The following is a 19,435-nucleotide window of genomic DNA, read 5'->3' on the forward strand; positions in this document are numbered from 1 at the left end:
AGATCTAAGTTCAAATTCTTCTTCAAATAACAGCTGTTTGATCCTGAATAAGTCACTTAACTTCTATGTGTGTCAGTTTCCTCATCTCTACAATGGAGATGAAAATAGCACCCACCTACCTCAGAGGGTGGTTGAGAGGAACAAATAAGCGTGTGTGTGTGTGTGTGTGTGTGTGTGTGTGTGTGTGTGTGTTTTGCAAATCTTAAAGCTCTAAATAAATGCTAGCTATAAAATGTCCATATCTTTTGACCTTGATATTCTACTACCAGGCATATACTTGGAGGAATAAGGACATGACTATGTTTTTAAAAAATTATGAATATGATAAATATAGAAGCATTGAAAGATATTAACAGATGCAAATTTAAGGAAGCAGAACCAGGAAAACAATTTAAATAATAATTATAACAATGTAAATGGAAAGAACAATAAAATAATTGGAATTGAATGCTGTAAAATTATGATGACCAAGATTGGCCCTCAAAAAAAAACATGTGAGAAAATACTTCTCTTCCTCATTTGCAGAGTATTATGAGTGTGAAACATTGCATATAATGCCAGACTAGATACATTGATTAAGAATTTTTCCCCCTTTTTATTCTTTATTATAAGGGACAGCCTTCAGGAAGACAGAAGGAGGGATACACTGGGAAATGCAAGTGATTTATAAACAAAAGACAGAGTAAGTGAAAGGTTCTAGGAATATGGTGCCACCTGTCATGGTGAGACATGAGCTGAGTCAAGAATGTTGTTTAAGTACAGAGAGGACTGAGTAGGAGAATGGAGGAAGTAAAAAATGGGATAAACAGAGAAAGGCCATCTTTATAAATATTGAAGTTGTGTGCATACACCAAATTCCTGGAATAATTTTAAAGGACTATCTTAAAAAGTTATCTTCATTCAGAAAGACCTCGATGAAAAAATATATGTATGAAGAGGAAATAAGAAAAGCACAAATGTATAGAGGATCTCTGTGGCAGGAAACTGAAGTACTCTTAGAAATGCTCCGCTTAGTGAACATAATTGAACACATGACATCCATGATGGGTAATATTTTTAAAAATACGTTATTACAAATTATAATTTAGTTAAAAAACAACAATGTGAAGTAACCTGGTTTTATTCACATTTTAATTTTCACATGAGTACCAAAAGGAAAAAAAATGAGATCATCAAAGGCTATTGGCACTTGCTCAGGCACCCATAAGCTATCAACTCCTCTATTTGAATTAGGAACAAGGTTCTTCTCATTTGTGGGTCACATCTTGCAGAAGTGGAACCTCCAGAGACTTACATTCTAAAGTTCTTGTTGGAGCATAGCAGTGATTTTAAAAACAAAATTAGTTCTCTTAATAAGGTTAAAGTATGTATCAGAAAAAAAAATTCAACTTTGAAATTCAAAATATTTTCTCTGTAAATAAAGAATTTATATGTACTATAGTCCAATTGTTGAGATAAAATGATATGTTAGGGTTCTCAAGGCAAGGCTTTTTCTTCAGCCATAAACAGTCTTACAAAACAGCACTTGAACAAATTATTTATGGTTTGTTTTTTCTTTTTTGGTTTGTTTGTTTGTTTGTTTTTGGCTAGGCAATAGGGTTAAGTGACTTGCCCAGGGTCACACAGCTAGTAAGTGTTATGTGTCTGAGGCCATATTTGAACTCAGGTCCTCCTGACTCCAAGGCCAGGACTCTATCCACTGTGCCACCTAACTGCCCCAAACTAACGATTTTTTTTAGGCAACTGAGGTTAAGTGACTAGCCCAGGGTCACGCAGCTAGTAAGTGTCAAGTGTTTGGTCTGAGGCCGGATTTGAACTCAGGTCCTCCTGACTTCAGGGCCGGTGCTCTATCCACTGTGCCACATAGCTTCCCCCAGACAAATAATTGCCATTTAAAAAAATATATGCTTATGGCTATGATAAAGCTATCATGGAGATTGATTCACACTTCAGAAAAACTGTTGGCATGCATTACATGCCCATAAAGACAAAAGTTGACAAAAACAATTCTACAGTTAGAAAAATAAAAAACTTATAAGTATACAAGTTCATAAACACTGAAGAAGACCTTGAGTAAATCGTATTTATCAAATTGTTTTCAGATTTTGGTTGATATAAACCAGGTTGAAAGGAAGAATTAGGCATATGATTTTCAGTGTCTGCATGGGTGCCTTCAGCTAAATAGTTCATTCTAAAAACATATTCGATAAGACTAGTCTGTATGCTATCACTGCCATTGTTTGAACTATCACCACTGCCGATGCTATATCCATCAAACGCTATGGTAGAAATCAGTTGATCTTCTATGCCAGTAGGGTCCAGGGGAAGAAAGTTCTGAGGGGCAACAATAACTCGTCTCCACTTTGGGGGCCTGGCTATATGGTCGTTCGGTTTTGAATCTAAACAGGCTTCAATACAAATATCTTCTGAAATGCATACCCTGACGTCGCGAACATTTTGTGCAGTGACTTTGGTTTCACAATTGGAGCCTGTGTAACAGTTGCAATAAAACTTCTCTGAAAATTCCTGTAGATCCTGAAGGTTGGGCTTTCCATAAATCACATGTCTTCTGTCCTTCCGAGTCTGAATGATGAATCTCTTTGGGTTCAGATGAAGGTAGTCACTAGAATTCCAGTGTTTTCTAATGCAAACTCCTTGCTCCTGGCAAAGGACCTGGCTGCACATTTTGGCTGCAAGGGTGACATTGACAATGTAAGGGTTCAGTGTAGTTGTCACGTAATCTTCTAAGACTGTGCATGTTTTCTGTGAAGAAAAAAAATAGGATCGAAAAAGTCAAAATGTGATAGGGTAATTAATTTCAGGAATACTTTGGTTAGAGATCAAAAAAAAACTTTTAAAGCAGTATCAGAAAACTGAAAATTTTTTGCTTTGCAAGAAAAGAAGAGAGAGCAGCTAGGTGGCACAGTGGATAGAGCACCGGCCCTGGATTCAGGACCTGAGTTCAAATCTGGCCTCAGACACATAACACTTACTAGCTATGTGGCCTTGGGCAAGTGCTTGCCCCCCCAAAAAAAAAAGAAAGAAAAGAAGAGGGTACAGCAAGAAATAGAAAATGCTTGAAACAATTTTACCCCATTTCCCCCCAGCTATATTTGAACTTCTCAATCATACCTTCTTGCCCCAGGAACCCCATCAATGGGAAATCTCATTATGTTGCAAAATTCATCAGTGCCTCTTCCTCTCTGATTAAATCCTTTGACTTGTAGAGTAGAACCATGCATTCTAACACCTCCATGTAAGGAGAAGGCCCAGACAGTCTTCTCCCCATTTCCCACTAGCTACCAGTGCTTTCGGACTCCTTTGGACTTTTCCATCCTGCCCTCATTCTGGGTACCTTCTTCCCTTCCCCCTCCTAACTTCCACGTCATCACTTCCTTTTGTCTATTGTCTAGTCCCATTAGATTGTAAGCTCCTGGAGAGCAGGTACCATCTTTTTATTTATGTTTATATCCCTAGAACTTAGCACAGTGCCTAGCACATAGTAGAAACTTAACAAGTATTTATTGACTGACTGATTCTTACAAGCAAGTTTATTGAGTTATTCCTAATAGAATCAAATGGGCATTTTTTGTGCAATTGCCTGAGTCTCTGAACCATTAGCCAAGCTGAAGCCTAAATCTAATTTCTGCAAATGTCTCAGTGAAATGCTATAAGTAAAGAATTTCCATGAAATTTTTCAAACATATTTAAGCAGCTTTGGAAGGACAAGACAGCTCTCTAGATGGTAAACAAATCAGGTCAATGAGTACAGTTTACGTGAGAAAGGTACATAGTTCTAGATGGTAGAATATGAATGACAGTCCAAGTGATTTATCTAAAAATTGGAAACATAGCTGCACCTCAAACTTATTGATATAGTATGAGTGACAGAAGCCTTTTCTCCACATAATCAACAGCCTCTGATGAATTACCAAGCCATCCTGTTCCAATAGTAGACATACGAGAGGGCATATTGCTGAACTTTGAGTCATAAGACCTGAGTCTGAATCCCATTTCTTATATTCATCAGCTGTGTGACCTCAGGCAAGTGACCGAACCTCTCTGGGCCTCAGTTCCTCAACTGTTCCTCAACTAAAATGAAGTAGTTAAAGTAGAAAACTTCTCAAATCCCTCTAGCTCTACATCTATTAGTCTATGATCTGGCTGTCACAATATAGCAAAAGGGAAAAGGAGACCAAGAGACCTCCTAAAATACTCACTTTAAATCTAGCCTTCAACTTCCTTTCTTCTCAGATTGCTCTAGTCAGTGGAAATAACTCTCCCTCTACTTTGGCTTCCATTGGAGAAATTGGATGAGGTAGGATGCTCACGAAAGCAGTAAGAGCCCAGCTCTTGGCAAATTGTCAGTCTTCTCTATACCAGTACAGTACTTTCCTACTCACTATTAATGGTGAGGCATGCCTGAAGAGAGACTATAGAGGTTTCTGGCATACCAACGGTTAATTCCCAAAAGTATCCTTCCTGTTACAAAGGCCTTTGTTAGTCAATCACCTAATGACCTTCCTAAAGTCTCCCTTCTAATTCAACTGGTCTTGCTATCTCTAAGACACTTCATGCATTTTTCACCTCCAAACATTTTGTTACACCTCTACTCTGTCCGAAACTCCCATACTGTTCTCTTTACCTATTTAGGTCCTACTCAATCTTTTAAGGCACAGTTCAAAGTCATATCTTTTCTTGCCTGATTATATTTGCCCACTGGGATATCTTAGAAGCTTATTAGCATTTCCTGTTCTAAGCTTTCTGATATTGTATATTGTATTGACGTGGGAGGTTTTTTTTGCCTTGTTATCTAATTTTTCACATCTTTTCCCTCTACTGGAATTCAATTTCCTAAAGGATACGAATTATATTCTATTTTTCTCTGTCCATCACAACACTTAAGCTCAGTGCTGTATATAGTAGGTATTCAATAAAATGTGTTGGTTAATTGCTTCTAATTACAATCGAAGGATTTAAAGAAGAAAATATGATTAAGCTACCTTTTTTTAAAAAATGCACAGAAGAGAACAAAGGAAGATCAGAAGGAATCAGACAAATAGAACAGCTTTGTAAGTTTGAAACCTATGTTTTATATATTATATTTTGTAAATATAAAGAAAACAGCTCCTTTTATGTACAATCCTACTTTTCTATTCTACTATGTATATGGAAATGCTCATTTTAATATTTAAGTTGGAAATAAAAATAAATTATATTTTTAAAAGGAGAGATGTTAAGAGTTTAGCCACAAAATTACTGAATTTTACAAAAACACAGAATATCAGAGATTGACAGCACCTCAGAGGTCATGGAGTCCAACTCATAACTGAGCAAAAATCTACTCCCCAACATCACTGACAAGTGTTCATCTAGCTTCTGTTGAAATAATTCCAGCAGGCAGAAAGCCACTACTTTCCAAGGCAGCACAATAAATTTTTAAACACCTCTAATTGTTAGTATCTCCTTGAAACAAACCTAAAGCCATCTGTCTGCAAGTTCTACCCAACCCTAGATCTTCCTTTGGGAACCAAGCAGATCCAGTCTACTCACTCTTCACAGTTTGTGGTTCATTAGTAGGAGCTTGGCGAGTGTTAGTTTGCTAGTTGATTGATTGGTTGAATGCTTGGATACCAAGCACATCATATCTGGAACATCTAATTCCCTGCAGAGCATCTATATGGTAACAAGTGCTTCTATAGCCCTACTATTCCTTTTGGTCTCATGATCAACGAGGAAAAATAAATATTTCACCTACCTCTTTTCTAGCTGCATGCATATCACTTTGTCCTTATCACTGAGGCACGCATTTCCTAGACTATCACTGGAGCTTAAATGAGTTCCTTCACACATTAACATTTACATGCAGCTACAATATAACTCTAGTACTTTCAAATGACAGGATTATAGAATAAAGGTCTTGGAAGAGATGGGAAAAAGAAAACAGAAGAGGTGATCTGGTGAAAGATAAAAGTACAGGCACAATGAGAGCAAATGATATTTGGGAGAGGTCTTCTGATACTTTGAAATCAGAGATATATAGAACTTATACTATTGAGGAAAAGTAGAAAATATCCTACAAAAGAGTTGCAACTTTAATTCTTAGGATAAAAATTCTCCTCAATCATTTTGTAAGTATGCAAAATAGCTCCTTGAAAAATGTTTTAATGCCCAAAGGACTATGAAAATGTGCATAGCCTTTGACCTAGCAATAGCACTTCTAGGGCTGTAACCCAAAGAGATCATACAAATGGAAAAAGGACTCACATGTGCAAAAATATTTATAGCAGCTCTTTTTGTGGTGCCAAAGAATTGGAAATTGAGAGGATGCTCATCAATTGGGGGATGGATGAACAAGTTGTGGTATATGAATGTAATGGAATACTATTGTGCTATAAGAAATGATGAGCAAGCAGACTTCAGAGAAACCTGGAAAGACTTGTATGGACTGATGCTGAGTGAAGTCAGCAGACCCAGGAGAATGTTGTACAGAGTAACAGCCACATTGTGCAATGACTAACTTTGATAAACTTAGCTATTCTCAGCAATGCAAGGATCTAAGACATCTCCAAAGGTCTCATGATGGAAAATGCTATCCACATCCAAAGAAAGAACTGTGGAGTTTGACTAATGCATTGTTGGTGGAGTTGTGAAATGATCCAACCATCTTGGAGAGTATTTTGAAACCATGCCCAAAGAGCTATAAAAATGTGCATACCCTTTGACCCAGCAATAGCACTTCTAGGGCTATATCCGAAAGAGATCGTAAAAATGGGAAAAGGACCCACATGTACAAAAATATTTATTGCAGCTCTTTTTGTGGTGGCCAAGAATTGGAAATTGAGAAGATGCCCATCAACTGGGAAATGGCTGAACAAGTTGTAGTATATGAATGTAATGGAATACTATTGTGCTATAAAAAATGATGAGCAAGCAGACTTCAGAAAAACCTGGAAAGACTTGTATGAACTGATGCTGAGTGAAGTCAGCAGAACCAGGAGAATGTTGTACACAATAACAGCCAAGTTGTGCGATGACTAACATTGAAAGACTTAGCCCTTCTCAGCAATGAAGGGATCTAAGACATCTCCAAAGGTCTCATGATGGAAAATGCTATCCACATCCAAAGAAAGAACTATGGAGTTTGAATGCAGATCGAAGCCTACTATTTGCTATTTTTTTCTTCTGTTTTGTTTTTTCTCTTTCTTGTGGTTCCTCCTATTGGTTCTAATTCTTCCTTACAACATGACTAATGTGAAAATATGTTTAATAGGAATTTATATGCAAAGCCTATATCAGATTGCATGCTGTCTTGGAGAGGGAGAGGGAGGGAGGGGGAGAAAAATCTAAAATTCAAAAGCTTATCAAAGTGATTGTTGATAAATCAAAATAAATTAATAAAAAAAAACTATGGAGTTTGAATGCAGAGCGAAGCATACTATTTGCTCTTTTTTTCTCTCTTCTGTTTTGTTTTGTTTCCTCTTTGTTGTGGTTCTTCCTATTGTTTCAAATTCTTCTTTACAACATGACTAATGTGAGAATACGTTTAATGGGAGAAAAAAGAAAAATGTTTTACTTTTCTTACAACTTTTTTGTGTTATGGACTCCTTTGGCCATCTAATGAACACTATAGACTCCTGCTCAGAGTAAGGCTTTTAAATGCATAAAATAAAATACATAGGAGTACAGGGAAAATCAATTATACTAAAATAGTTATCAAAAAAAATTTCAATGTAATGACACCAGGTTAAGAATCTCTGACATAAAGAACTTAACTTATATTCAAAGAGTTGTTGTATGCCCTTCACAATAATGATTAACCACTCTTGAGAATATTTTTCACCAACTCAGTTTACCTTGCTTTGTGTTAAATTGAGGCTTCCCCACATTATTATTCCAGAGACACCCAAGGCAACAGACTCTCCAATAGTATTTACAAGGTCATCCTGAAAACATTAATATTGGGATAAGTTGAGTAAAACAAAAATATTGTACATAGAACAGCAGAAATAGACCTAAGTATATTGACATCATAATTATATTAAGTACTCTTTGTATTATCTGTTGTATCCATAGATAGAATGTAAGCTTCTTGAGGATGATAATTGTTTTTCATTAGACCATAGGATACTGGATTTTGATATGAACATGACCATTCTGGTCTTTTAATCCAATACTTTCATTTTATAGATGAAGAAATGTGGCTCAGAGAGATTAGTGACTTAGCCCTGGTCATCTACATAGTAAAGTAGGAGAGTTGGGATTCAAACTCAGGTCCTGTCCATCACTGTTTCCACTAATCAATATCACCTTGCACTTAGTAGGTATTTAATAAATATTTGTTAAATAAATGTAGCATTTTCTGCCACTTCCACCAAAAAGATCATAGGACTGTCATGAGCAAACTGTGATTTTGTTATAATCATTACTGATAATAATCTTTTTCAATAATTTTGCGTTTATCAGTTTTTGAAAAAAAAAAGTTTTTGCAAACTCATACTTCATATATTTTACTATACAATTACTTTCATTCATTGGAGGCCTGCCCTGTATATTCATACATGCATATGTGCTGGCATATTTTTCCATAACTGCTTATTTAATAAAGTTACAAAGATCTCTCTGATGACATTAAATAAAACTTTTAAAACATACGTTTTTCCCTCCCTGCCAAATAATACCACTAAAAAAACCTGCACGCATCTGCAAAGTCTAAAACTTCCTAAACTTTTTTCTCTAAGGTTCATTTCAAATGCTGAGTTTAGCTGTCTTCTAAAATAGATTTTAAGCACTATCACCACCAGTCTGGCAGACCTTATCATGGTTTACTCACCTCAGAAAGATATTGAGATGTAGCATCAGTAAAAACTGGACGTGCATATACAAAAATCGGAAGAGGTTTCTTGAAACGCATTACTTGAGAAATACGAATGGCTTCCTTAATACGATTACGCACAAAGAATCGAGTCTTACAAGAATACTTTAGCTTCTTGGATATATAGATAGATGGGAAAAGCGCAGTGCTCTCTTTCCACAACCAATATAGATCATCGTTCCTTTTTTTTTCTACATCAAAGCAACTTCCATTGTAATTGGGGCTTTCGTAGTTATAGTTATAACAATCAGGGAAAAGGTAATATCCCCATAAGCGATTTGGCCGAAGGGACTTTCCCAATCTTAAAGTCTCTTGCATAAAAGTCCTTGCTGCCTTTTCAAAATCTTTTTTGGCAGCCTGCGAGGCCTCGGTGACATTTAATATGATATTCAGTTGACGAATCAGCTCAACAGACAGGATCTGGTAAATATTTTTTGGTTTCCAGTTCCTTACCCAATCAGGCCTCCAGTTTTCCCAGTCAATAATCACCAAACCAAATGTATCTTCTGCTGGAATGTAGTAGACAATGTCTTCCTTTGCTTTATCTAGATGCTTCTTTAAAGAAGCCAACTGGGGGATCCCCTCATTCAAAGCATTACCTGTTTTTTCATCTATATAAGGATAGTAGCCAAGCCTGTCCCGGTAAAACATAGTGATATTCTGATTTGTAACTGTCTTTAGAGTGCTTCCAACAAAGGAAAAGAGGCTTAGATCCAATGGTAACTTAAACTTCTCAGCACAGATTTCAGTGGGAGCATTCCAACCCATGATAAAAGGAAGGTTTGGGACAACAGGGGGTGCTCGGAAGGTCAGTACCCGATAGTAAGGAAGCAAAAGGATTGTAATCACTAGGTAGTATGTTTTGCTGCAGATCACATAACTCCCAATGAAAATCTGGGTAATTTTTTGCATTCCCATTGCAGAATCACCACCGAGTTCACGTGTTCCTATTCCCTTTGGGTTAGCTGATATTTTGAACAAAACCTAAAAGGTAAGAGAATGGAAAGGTCAATGCCAACCACTAGAAGTGGTGGGTTGGTATGATGTTTACACTGTGCTCTGATGTTCAGCTTCTTACTTCAGGAACATTTTTTGCATGTTACTTCACACATTATCAAAAGAAAAACATCATTAGCCATATTCCAGCATTAGTGAATGAATGCTTTGTTAACTAGTCCCTCAGACTCAAGAACAAGACCTCTCTTAGATACTAGAAGGTGGAAGAAACAAAACCTTACCCAGTATTACTATTAATTCTTATTTTCAGTTATATGTATGGATTTTGTCCTACATACTAGATAAGGATGTAAAATCCTTGCAAAGAGAGCCTCCATCTCCTTCCTTTGTATTTTTCTCTTTCCCCAAGTTGCCTGACAAACTACTAAACACTAAATGAGTCTTCAAGAAAAGAAGTTAGCTATGGGAACTCCTCTAAACAACTAGACAGGTTTACAAGATCTATTCATTGTCTGGGGTAAGAAAAGCACCTTCCCTATAAACAGGGTGAACATGCTTATTGGCACCTAGTTAAGACAATAGAAATTGCTTTTCAGTGGGTAGAGCAGCCCACTGGAATTCAAGTGCTTGCTCTCCTTGGAAAAATAAACCTGAACTCAAACGGATAATTTGAAAACTACCGTGATCATACTCTTTGTGCTCTACCTCCTAACCTCTTAAATAATTAATGTCTCAAAAAAATGAAAAGGCAGAGAAGGGGTAGTGTGTTTGGGGCATTTGATCCATATCCCTAATTCTAGACAGCTCTCTGAAAACATGAGAAAGCTCCAACAGTTAGTTCATTCTTTCATCATCTTTCCCAGTGCCTGAGGTTACCGAGGCTGAGTTCTTCAATGCTCACAAAAAAAGCATCTATTTGAGTAGGTATCCAAATACATATTCACACCACTTCCACAAACAAAGTTTAACAAAGGTTTGTTTAAATAAACAAAAGTTTATCCAGGTTTGTGGACTGTTTACAATTTACCTTGGCACTTGCAAGCCTCACTCTAAACTACAAAACACAAAGGGAAAGAAAAAAACCAATAAAAGTCAAACAAATGACTAATAGCCAATTAAAAAGATAAATGGGGAAAGGGAGGAAGCAAGCATTACCTCCAAGGAAGGAAAGTATTCCTGACAAGCCACCAAGATATAATTTGTGGCCCAGGGCTCTCTGCTCACATGGATCCCAATAATAGCTAACATTTATATAATGCTTGAAGATTTGTGAGTTTACATATATAATTTACATATAAAAGCCCACTTTATCTTCCCAACAATCCTGTAAGGTAGATGGCATTCTTATCCTCATTTTAGGTGAAGAAACTAAGGGCTTGGAGAGGTCATAAGACTTGCCCAAGGTCACACAACTAGTGTGAGGTAGGATTTGAATTTGGATCTTCCTGTCTTAAGTTCCAGCACACCGTCCACTTTGTCACCTAAGTACTACATTCCCTTTGGCTAATTGTTCCCATCCACAACTGACTCTAGTAAATCTCCAGATATAGCTTTTATATATATCTTCCATAAAAGTGGATAACAGAGTCTCTATATCTCCCATAAAAGTAATCATGTTAACAAATACATATCAGGTAGATGACAGCCATTCTTTCATAGGATCACATTTAGTGTTAGAAGGAAACTTTGTAGACCATTCAAATCCTACTTCATAATTAGACTAAGTGGCCTTCAAGCGCTAAATCTATAATCCCTTTATTTTCAAAAATAAAAAATCTGATTTTACAGATAAGGAAATTGAGGCCCAAAGAAATTAAATACTTAACCTCTGAAGAGGCAGTTAGTGACAAAGGTGGGACCTGAATCCAGCTACTCCCTACTCCCAGTTCTCTTTCCTTTATACTACTTTGCCAAAGGCAAAGAAGATATACGGGGAGTCCATAAACAAATAAAGTCTTCACAGTACCCCATGAATTCTCTTTGAAAAGGAACATCGGGAAATAGGGATTTATATTAGCCAAAAAGCAATATGCAGCTTCCTTCAACACTCATTATCCCTACAACTTTCCAAGCCAAAATAGTTAGCACAGTGCCTGACACTTGTTCAGCCATGTCCAACTCTCTGTGATCCCTTTTGGGGGTTTTCTTGGAGAAGATGCTAGAGTAGTTTGCCATTTCCTTCTCCAGGTCATTTTACAGATGAGAAAACTGAGGCAAATAAGTTTAAATGACTTGCCCAAGGTCACACAGCTAGTATCTGAGGCCAGATTCAAACTCATGAAGAGAAGTCTTCCTGAGTCCAAGCCCAGTGCTCTATCCATTGCACCACCCAGCTGTCCACCTAGCACTTAGTAAGAGTTTGATAAATACACCCAAAGATGAAAATCAATCAGAAGTTAGCTGTCTTTGTTCCTCTCAATTCACCTCCCTCTCTTGCAGTCCCTGGTTTCCTTAAAAACTCAACTCTTCTGCATGCTTTGTAATTTCATCAAGGTCGTAAAAGTACTCAATTCCTGAGAAAGTTTACAAACTTTCTACCAAAAAAATTTAATTACCCCATAGAGCCCAGCTTAAGCATTAAACCCTCCCAACTTAGTGAGGCTAGTACTCAGATAAATTTGACATTTTGGGTTGTACTTAAAGGAACAGGAAAACAAACCAAAAGTAATCTTTTCTAGAATTCTTTCACCTTGACTAAGAGATGAAATAAGTCACAAGACACAGAAATCCTCTTACAACATCCAAATATTCTACCAAAAGAGATTTAATGGCTTTGAGTAACTTTATTCCCTTAAATCCTATAGCAATGCACACTCTTACGCTAAACATTAAAAAATAATTTTACAGCTTCAAGGTTCTGGTTAAAGAGTTAGGCTCTGGCCTAGCTTAACAATGAAGGGAATGATAAATGTTCTTCTTTTCTCTATTCATTCATAAATTTAAGTAAAGTTACCCTTCTGGTGGTCAAAAAGCCACTGACTTTAAATTGTAGTAATGTTGATTGGTCTAGGATTATGGAGACATTATGATAAATTGAAATGCCTTGACTCTGGGAACAAAGAATTAGATCTCTGTCTTTCTGTAGTTGGTTTTTGCAATGGTTTCTTAGAAGAAGCTCATTGAAATTGCCTTAGTTTCCAGCAGAAAAATACAATTATTAGATAAAATTAGGTTGCTCATATCCAAAGTCCAGGATTATATAATTCTAGTTAGAAGAGTTTTTTCCTCTCATGATAGTGTCATTTTTACTAATGAAGAGATTTTAAAAGCTTATTCAATGATCCTTCTGGCTATTCCTTTTGTCAAGTCAATAAGCATTCCTTAAGGGCTTACCTTGTGCCAGGCCCTGTGCTTTCTCCCCTCTACATGTTGCCTTCACCCCATACCAAAGCCTATAGCAATTGGGCAGAGAGGCTGGGGCTCAGAATTCAGAGGATGTTGACAATCTTATTTCCCTGTAATCCCCCAGGCTCTCTAGCAGTAACTTTGCGCTAATGTCACAGGGTGTGGCTCTCAACCACAGCACAGTATCCTGTCGGTACCTCAACTGAAGGTATGCTTTCTACTGTTCTCTCCAAAAGCAGAAATTCCTAACTTTGACCTAGTCTATTTCAACCAAGTTCAGTCCTCAGCTGTCCTGGTGTGATAGGATAAGTCCTATCCCACCCCTATCATTTTCCTACAGCAAAGATTAATTATTCCTTTAAAAGCAATAAAATAGTACTCAACTTGGTTGGTCTCCCTGCCTTTTCCTGATCCCCCTTAATGCCAGTCCCTTTCCCTCTATTGATTATCTCTGATATACATGTATACACACATATATACATATATATACAGTTTGTACATAGTTGTTTGCATGGCCTTTCCTTCATTACTGTGAGCTCCTTAAGCACCGTCTTTTGTCTTTCTTTGCATCCCCAGCATTTAGTACAGAATACGCATCTAATAAATGCTTATTTTATGACTAGCTAATTACATATGGGGAGACCTCTCCATGGAGCAGGGAGGAGGCTCCTGCTCACACAGAATAACTAATTCAGTGGGTGCAGAAGACTTCCCAGTAGGGTAAAATAGAGTTGACAAATACATCTGCCTTGCAGAAGATGGACTTACACCATAATAAAGCTGAAAGTAAACTGGTTCATTATATTCAGCAACCAAACAGCTCTCAGCTTTTCAGGGCCATGCAAAGGAAATATAGAGGCAGCTGATGGAGCTGGTGGCCACACAAGTGTTGGGATCTCTCCTGATGGGGGTAGAGAGTGACTGACCACACCCAGGAACCCCACTAATGATCTCCAGTCCAGAGACTGGATATGGTTCCTGCTGACATCAGAGCCATGAAACAGGAAAATGAGAATAGAAGTAATGCAGAGACTTGGGAACACCCACCAGTTGGTTATAAAAATAAAAACCACAATTATCTCATTACTGCTCTCAGGAGGAATGTGATTGCCTGCCCTGACAGAACAGGGGGTGGATAGGCCTTCTCCACCTAGCAGATGGGGTATTTGCATGAAAAATTCAAACATAAACCTAATGAGTCACTGTAGAAATAGCTCCAGAGCACATGATCAAATTGAACCTATGCTGAAAGGGGTCTGCAGCTGATATCTATGTGCTGGGGAAGCTTTCAGAGGACTCATATAGTCAACTGCCTTTATTAACAACTCCAGACAGATACCACCCTCCAAAGATTTGTGTCTTCTCTATATATTTGATAAATGAGGCCTTTATCAGAGATACTTGTTGCAAACAAAAGTTTTTCCCAGTTTTCTGCTTTCCTTTTAATTTTGGTTGCATTCATTTTGTTACTGCAAAAACTTTTTAATTTTATATAATCAAAATTATGTATTTTACATTTTGTAATGCTCTCTATCTCCTCCGGTCCTAAACTTTTCCCTTATCCATAAATCTGACAATAAACTATTCCATGCTCTTAATTTGCTTATAGTATGACCCTTGATGTATAAATCATATACCCATTTTGACCTTATCTTGGTATACAGTATGACGTGTTGCTCTATGCTTCATTTCTGCATACTGTTTTCTAGCTTTCCCAGCAGTTTTTGTCAAATAATGAGTTTTTGTTCCAAAAGCCTGGATCTTTGGGTTTATCATATACTAGATTATTATTTGTTATAATGTAATTTGTACCTAATCTATTCCACTGAATCACCACTCTATTTCATAGTCAGTACTAGATTGTTTTGATGATTACTGCTTTATATTACAGTTTGAGATCTAGTACAGCTAGATAAACTTCTTTTGCTTTTTTTTCATTGATTCCCTTGATATATTTGAGTTTTTGTGCTTCCAGATGAGTTTTATTATCCTTTCTATCTCTATAATTTTTTGATGGTTTGATTGGTATGGCACTGAATAGATTAATTTAGGTAGAATTGTCATTTTTGTTATATTGGTTCAGCCTGCCCTTGAGCAATTAATATTTTTCCAATTGTTTAACTCTGCCTTTATCTGTGTGAAAAGTGTTTTAGAGTTGTGTACATATAGTTCCTGGGTTTGTCTTGGCAGGTAGAAGCCTAAGTATTTTATATTGCCTACAGCTATTTTAAATGGAATTTCTCTTTCTATCTCTTACTGCTGGACTTAGTTGGTAATACATAGATTTATGTGGGTTTATTTTGTATCCTGCAACTTTGCTAAAGTTGTTGATAATTTTGAGTGCTTTTTTAATTGATTCTCTAGGATTTTCTAAGTATACCGCCATATCATCTTCCAAGAGTGATTGTTTTGTTTCTTCATTGCCTATTCTAATTCCTTTGCTTTCTTTTTTTCCTATTATTACTAGAGCTAACATTTCTAGTACAATATTAAATAATAGAGGTGATAAAGGGCAATCAACCCCTGATTGTACTGGGAAGTCTTCTAGCTTATCCCATTACAGATAATGTTTGCTGATGGTTTTAGATAAATATTACTTATCATTTTTAAATGAACTCCATTTATTCATATGCCCTCTAGTGTTTTTAATAGGAATGGGTGCTGTATTTTGTCCAAGGCTTTTCCTGCATCTGTTGAGATAATCTTACGATTTCTGTTAGTTTTGTTATTGATATGGTCAATTATGCTGATAGTTTCCCCAATATTTAACTAGCCCTGCATTCCCAGTCTAAATTCCACTTGGCCATAGTGTATGATCCTTGTGATATATTGTTGTAATCTCTTTGATAATATTTAATGTAAAATTTTTGCATCAATATTCATTAGGGAAATAGCCTATAATTTGCTTTCACTGTTTTGGCTCTTCCTGGTTTGGGTATCAGCATCATATTTGTATCATAAAAGGAATTTGGTAGGACCTCTTTGCTTATTTTTCCAAATAGTTTATATAATATTGGGATTAACTGTTTGTGAATCCATCTGGTCCTGGGGATTTTTCCTTAGGAAGTTCATTGATGGCTTTTTCAATTTCTTTTTCTAAGATTGGGTTATTTAAGTATTTTATTTCTTCCTGTGTTAATCTGGGATATTTTTGTATATATTCACCCACTTCATTTAGATTGTCAAATATGTTGGCATATAATTGAGCAAAATAGCTTCTAACAATTGTCTTAATTTCCTCTTCATTGAAGGCAAATTCACCCTTTTCATTTTTGATACTAGTAATTTGGTTTTCTTCTTTCCTTTTTTTTCATTAAATTAACCAATGGTTCATCTATTGTATTGGGCGAGGGGGGGGGGGTCCATGAAACCAGCTTCTAGTTTTATTTATTAGTTCAATGGTTTTCTTACTTTCAATTTTATTAACCTCTCCTTTGACTTTCAGGATTTCCAATTCAGTGTTTTTTAATTTGTTCTTTTTTGAATTTTTTTTAGTTGCATGCCCAATTCATTCATCTGCTTTTTCTCTATCTTACTGATATAAGCAATCAGAGATGGAAATTTTCCCCTAAATACCACTTTGGCTATATTCCATAAATTTTGTTATGTTGTCTCATTGTTGCCATTTTCTTTAATGATATTAATCATTGTTTCTCTGATTTGTTATTTGGCTCACTTGTTTTTTAGGATTAGATTATTTAATTTCCAATTAATTTTTAATCTCTCCGTTGTCATTATTGAATGTAATTTTTATTGCATTATGATCTGAAAAGGATGTGGTCAGTTTTTGTGCAGGCGCCAGGTACTGCTGAGAAAAGGTATGTTCCTTTCTATTCTCATTCAATTTTCTCCAGAAATCTATCATATCTAATTTTTCCAGAATTTCATTCACTTCCTTAACTTGTTTATTTTTTGGTTAGATTTATCTAGTTCTGAAAGAAGAAAGTTGAGGTCCTCCACTAGTGTAATTTTATTATTTATCTCCTCCTGTAACTCATTCAACTTATCCTTCAAAATGTTTGATGCTATACCATTTGGTGCATATATGTTTAGTATTGATATGGCTTCATTGTCTGTGGTACACTTCAGCAAGATATAGTTTCCTTCTTTATCTCTTTTTAATTAGATCTATTTTTGCTTTTGCTTTGTCTGAGATCATAATTGCTACCCCTGTTTTCATTGCTTCAGCTGAAGGATAATAGATTCTTCTCCAGCCCTTTACCTGTATGTATCTCTCTGGTTCAAATATATTTCTTGTAGACAACGTATTATAGGATTCCTGTTTTTAATCCATCCTGCTATCTGCTTCTATTTTATGGGTGAATTCATCCGTTCACATTTATAGTTATGGTAACTGTATATTTCCCTCCAAGCTATTTTTCACTTGTTTATCCCTCTGTTTCCCTCATACTTCCACCCATTCCATCTTCACAAATGTTTTACTTCTGATCATCACCTTCCCAATATGCCCTCCCTTTTATCAGTCCCCATTTCCACTTCTATTATGTCCATCCCTTTTTACTTCCTGCTGGGGTAAGAGAGATTTCTATATCCAACTGAGTTATTCCCTCTGAGCCAAGTTTGATGAGAGTAAGGTTGAAGCTTTGCTCGCCAACCCCACCCCCCTTTTTCCCCTCCATTATAATAGTTCTTTCATACCTCTTTTATGTAGGGTAATTTACCTCATTCAGTCTTCCCCTTCTTTTTTCCAATGCAATTTTCTTTCTCACCTCTTCATTTTGTTTTTTGGGGTATCATCCCATCAAAGTCACCTTATATACACACCCTCTGTCTACATATACTCCTTCTAATTGCTCCTATAGTAATAAACTTGTTAAGAGTTACAAATATTATCTTGCCATATAGAAATGTAAACAGCTTAACCTTACTGAATTTCTTATGTTTTCTCTTTCTTGTTTCTTTTTTACCTTTTTATGTTTCCCTTGAGTGTCATATTTGGAGGTCAAATTTTTTATTCATCTCTGGTTTTTTTATTAGAAATGCCTGAAAGTCCTCTATTTTGTTGAATATCCATTTTTTTTCCTTGAAAGACTATATTCAGTTTTGCTGGGTAGGTGATTCTTGGTTGTAATCCTAACTCCTTTGCCTCCTGGTATACCATATTCCAAGCCATCTGGTTCTTTAATGTGGAAGCTGCCAATTCTTGTGTAATCCTGACTGTAGCTCCATGATATTTGAATTGTTTCCTTTTGGCTGCTTACAGTGCTTTCTCCTTGATCTGTGAGCTCTGGGATTTAGCTGTGATGTTCCTGGGAGTTTTCATTTTGGGTTCTCTTTTAGGTGGTGATCCATGGATTCTTTCAATTTCTATTTTGCCCTCTGATTCTAATATATTGGGGCACTTTGCTTTGATAATTTCTTGAAAGACATTGTCCAGGCTTTTTATTCTTATCATGGCTTTCAGAGAGTCCAATAATTCCTACGTAATCTCTCCTGGCTCTATTTTCTGGGTTAGCTATTTTTCCAATGAGAAATTTCACATTTTCTTCTTTTTTTTGCTTCCTTAATTTTATTTTAATCATATCTTGATGTTTCATAGAGTCATTAGTTTCCACTTGTTCAATTCTAATTTCTAAAGAATTATTTTCTTTAATCCACATCCAGAAAAAGAATCATGGAGTCTGAATGCAGACGGAAACATGCTACTTGCTCTTTTTCTTTCGTTGTTTTGTTTTGTTTCTTCTTTCTTGTGGTTCCCCCTATCATTAGTTCTAATTCTTCTATACATCATGACTAATGTGAAAATATGCATAATATGAATGTATAAGTAGAACCTATATCAAATTACTATGCTATCTTGGGGAGGGGTGAAGAGAAGGAGGGGTAAAAAATTTAAAACTTCAAATCATGGAAGTGAATGTTGAAAACTAAAAATAAATAACATTAAGACAATAATTATTTTCTTCATTGAGTTTTTGTACTTCCTTTTCCATTTGGCCAATTCTACTTTTTAGGGAGTTATTTTCCTTGCTAAATTTTTGTACGTCTTTTCCCATGCTATTGACTTTTTCAAGATGCTCCTGCATTACTTCCGGTTTTTTTTCCAAAATTTTTTTTTCCTACTTGTCTAATTTGCTTTTTAAAATCCTTTTTAATTTCTTCCAGGAATTCCTTTTGGACCTGAGACCAAATTACATTTTTTCTTGGAGGCTTCACATGTAGTCATTCTGACACTGTTGTTCTGTTCTAATTTTATGCCTTGAGCCTCCCTATCACCATAGTAACTTTCAAGCTCTT

General features: G+C 36.1%; 1 protein-coding gene across 1 annotated transcript; it reads right to left on the minus strand.

Moving 5' to 3' along the window:
• Positions 1-1,113: 1,113 nt before the first annotated feature.
• On the minus strand, positions 1,114-9,855 carry SPAM1 (sperm adhesion molecule 1). The gene is made up of 3 exons (XM_020966342.2): positions 8,834-9,855; positions 7,857-7,946; positions 1,114-2,763 (listed from the first exon to the last, which is right to left on the minus strand). The coding sequence occupies exons 1-3, from the start codon at positions 9,791-9,793 to the stop codon at positions 1,972-1,974; spliced, it is 1,842 nt and encodes a 613-aa protein (XP_020822001.1). The 5' UTR covers positions 9,794-9,855; the 3' UTR covers positions 1,114-1,971.
• Positions 9,856-19,435: the final 9,580 nt, after the last annotated feature.

The sequence above is a fragment of the Phascolarctos cinereus genome, unplaced genomic scaffold, assembly GCF_003287225.1.
Source record: "Phascolarctos cinereus isolate Bilbo 61053 unplaced genomic scaffold, phaCin_HiC Scaffold_1;HRSCAF=81, whole genome shotgun sequence".
Lineage (NCBI taxonomy): Eukaryota > Metazoa > Chordata > Mammalia > Diprotodontia > Phascolarctidae > Phascolarctos > Phascolarctos cinereus.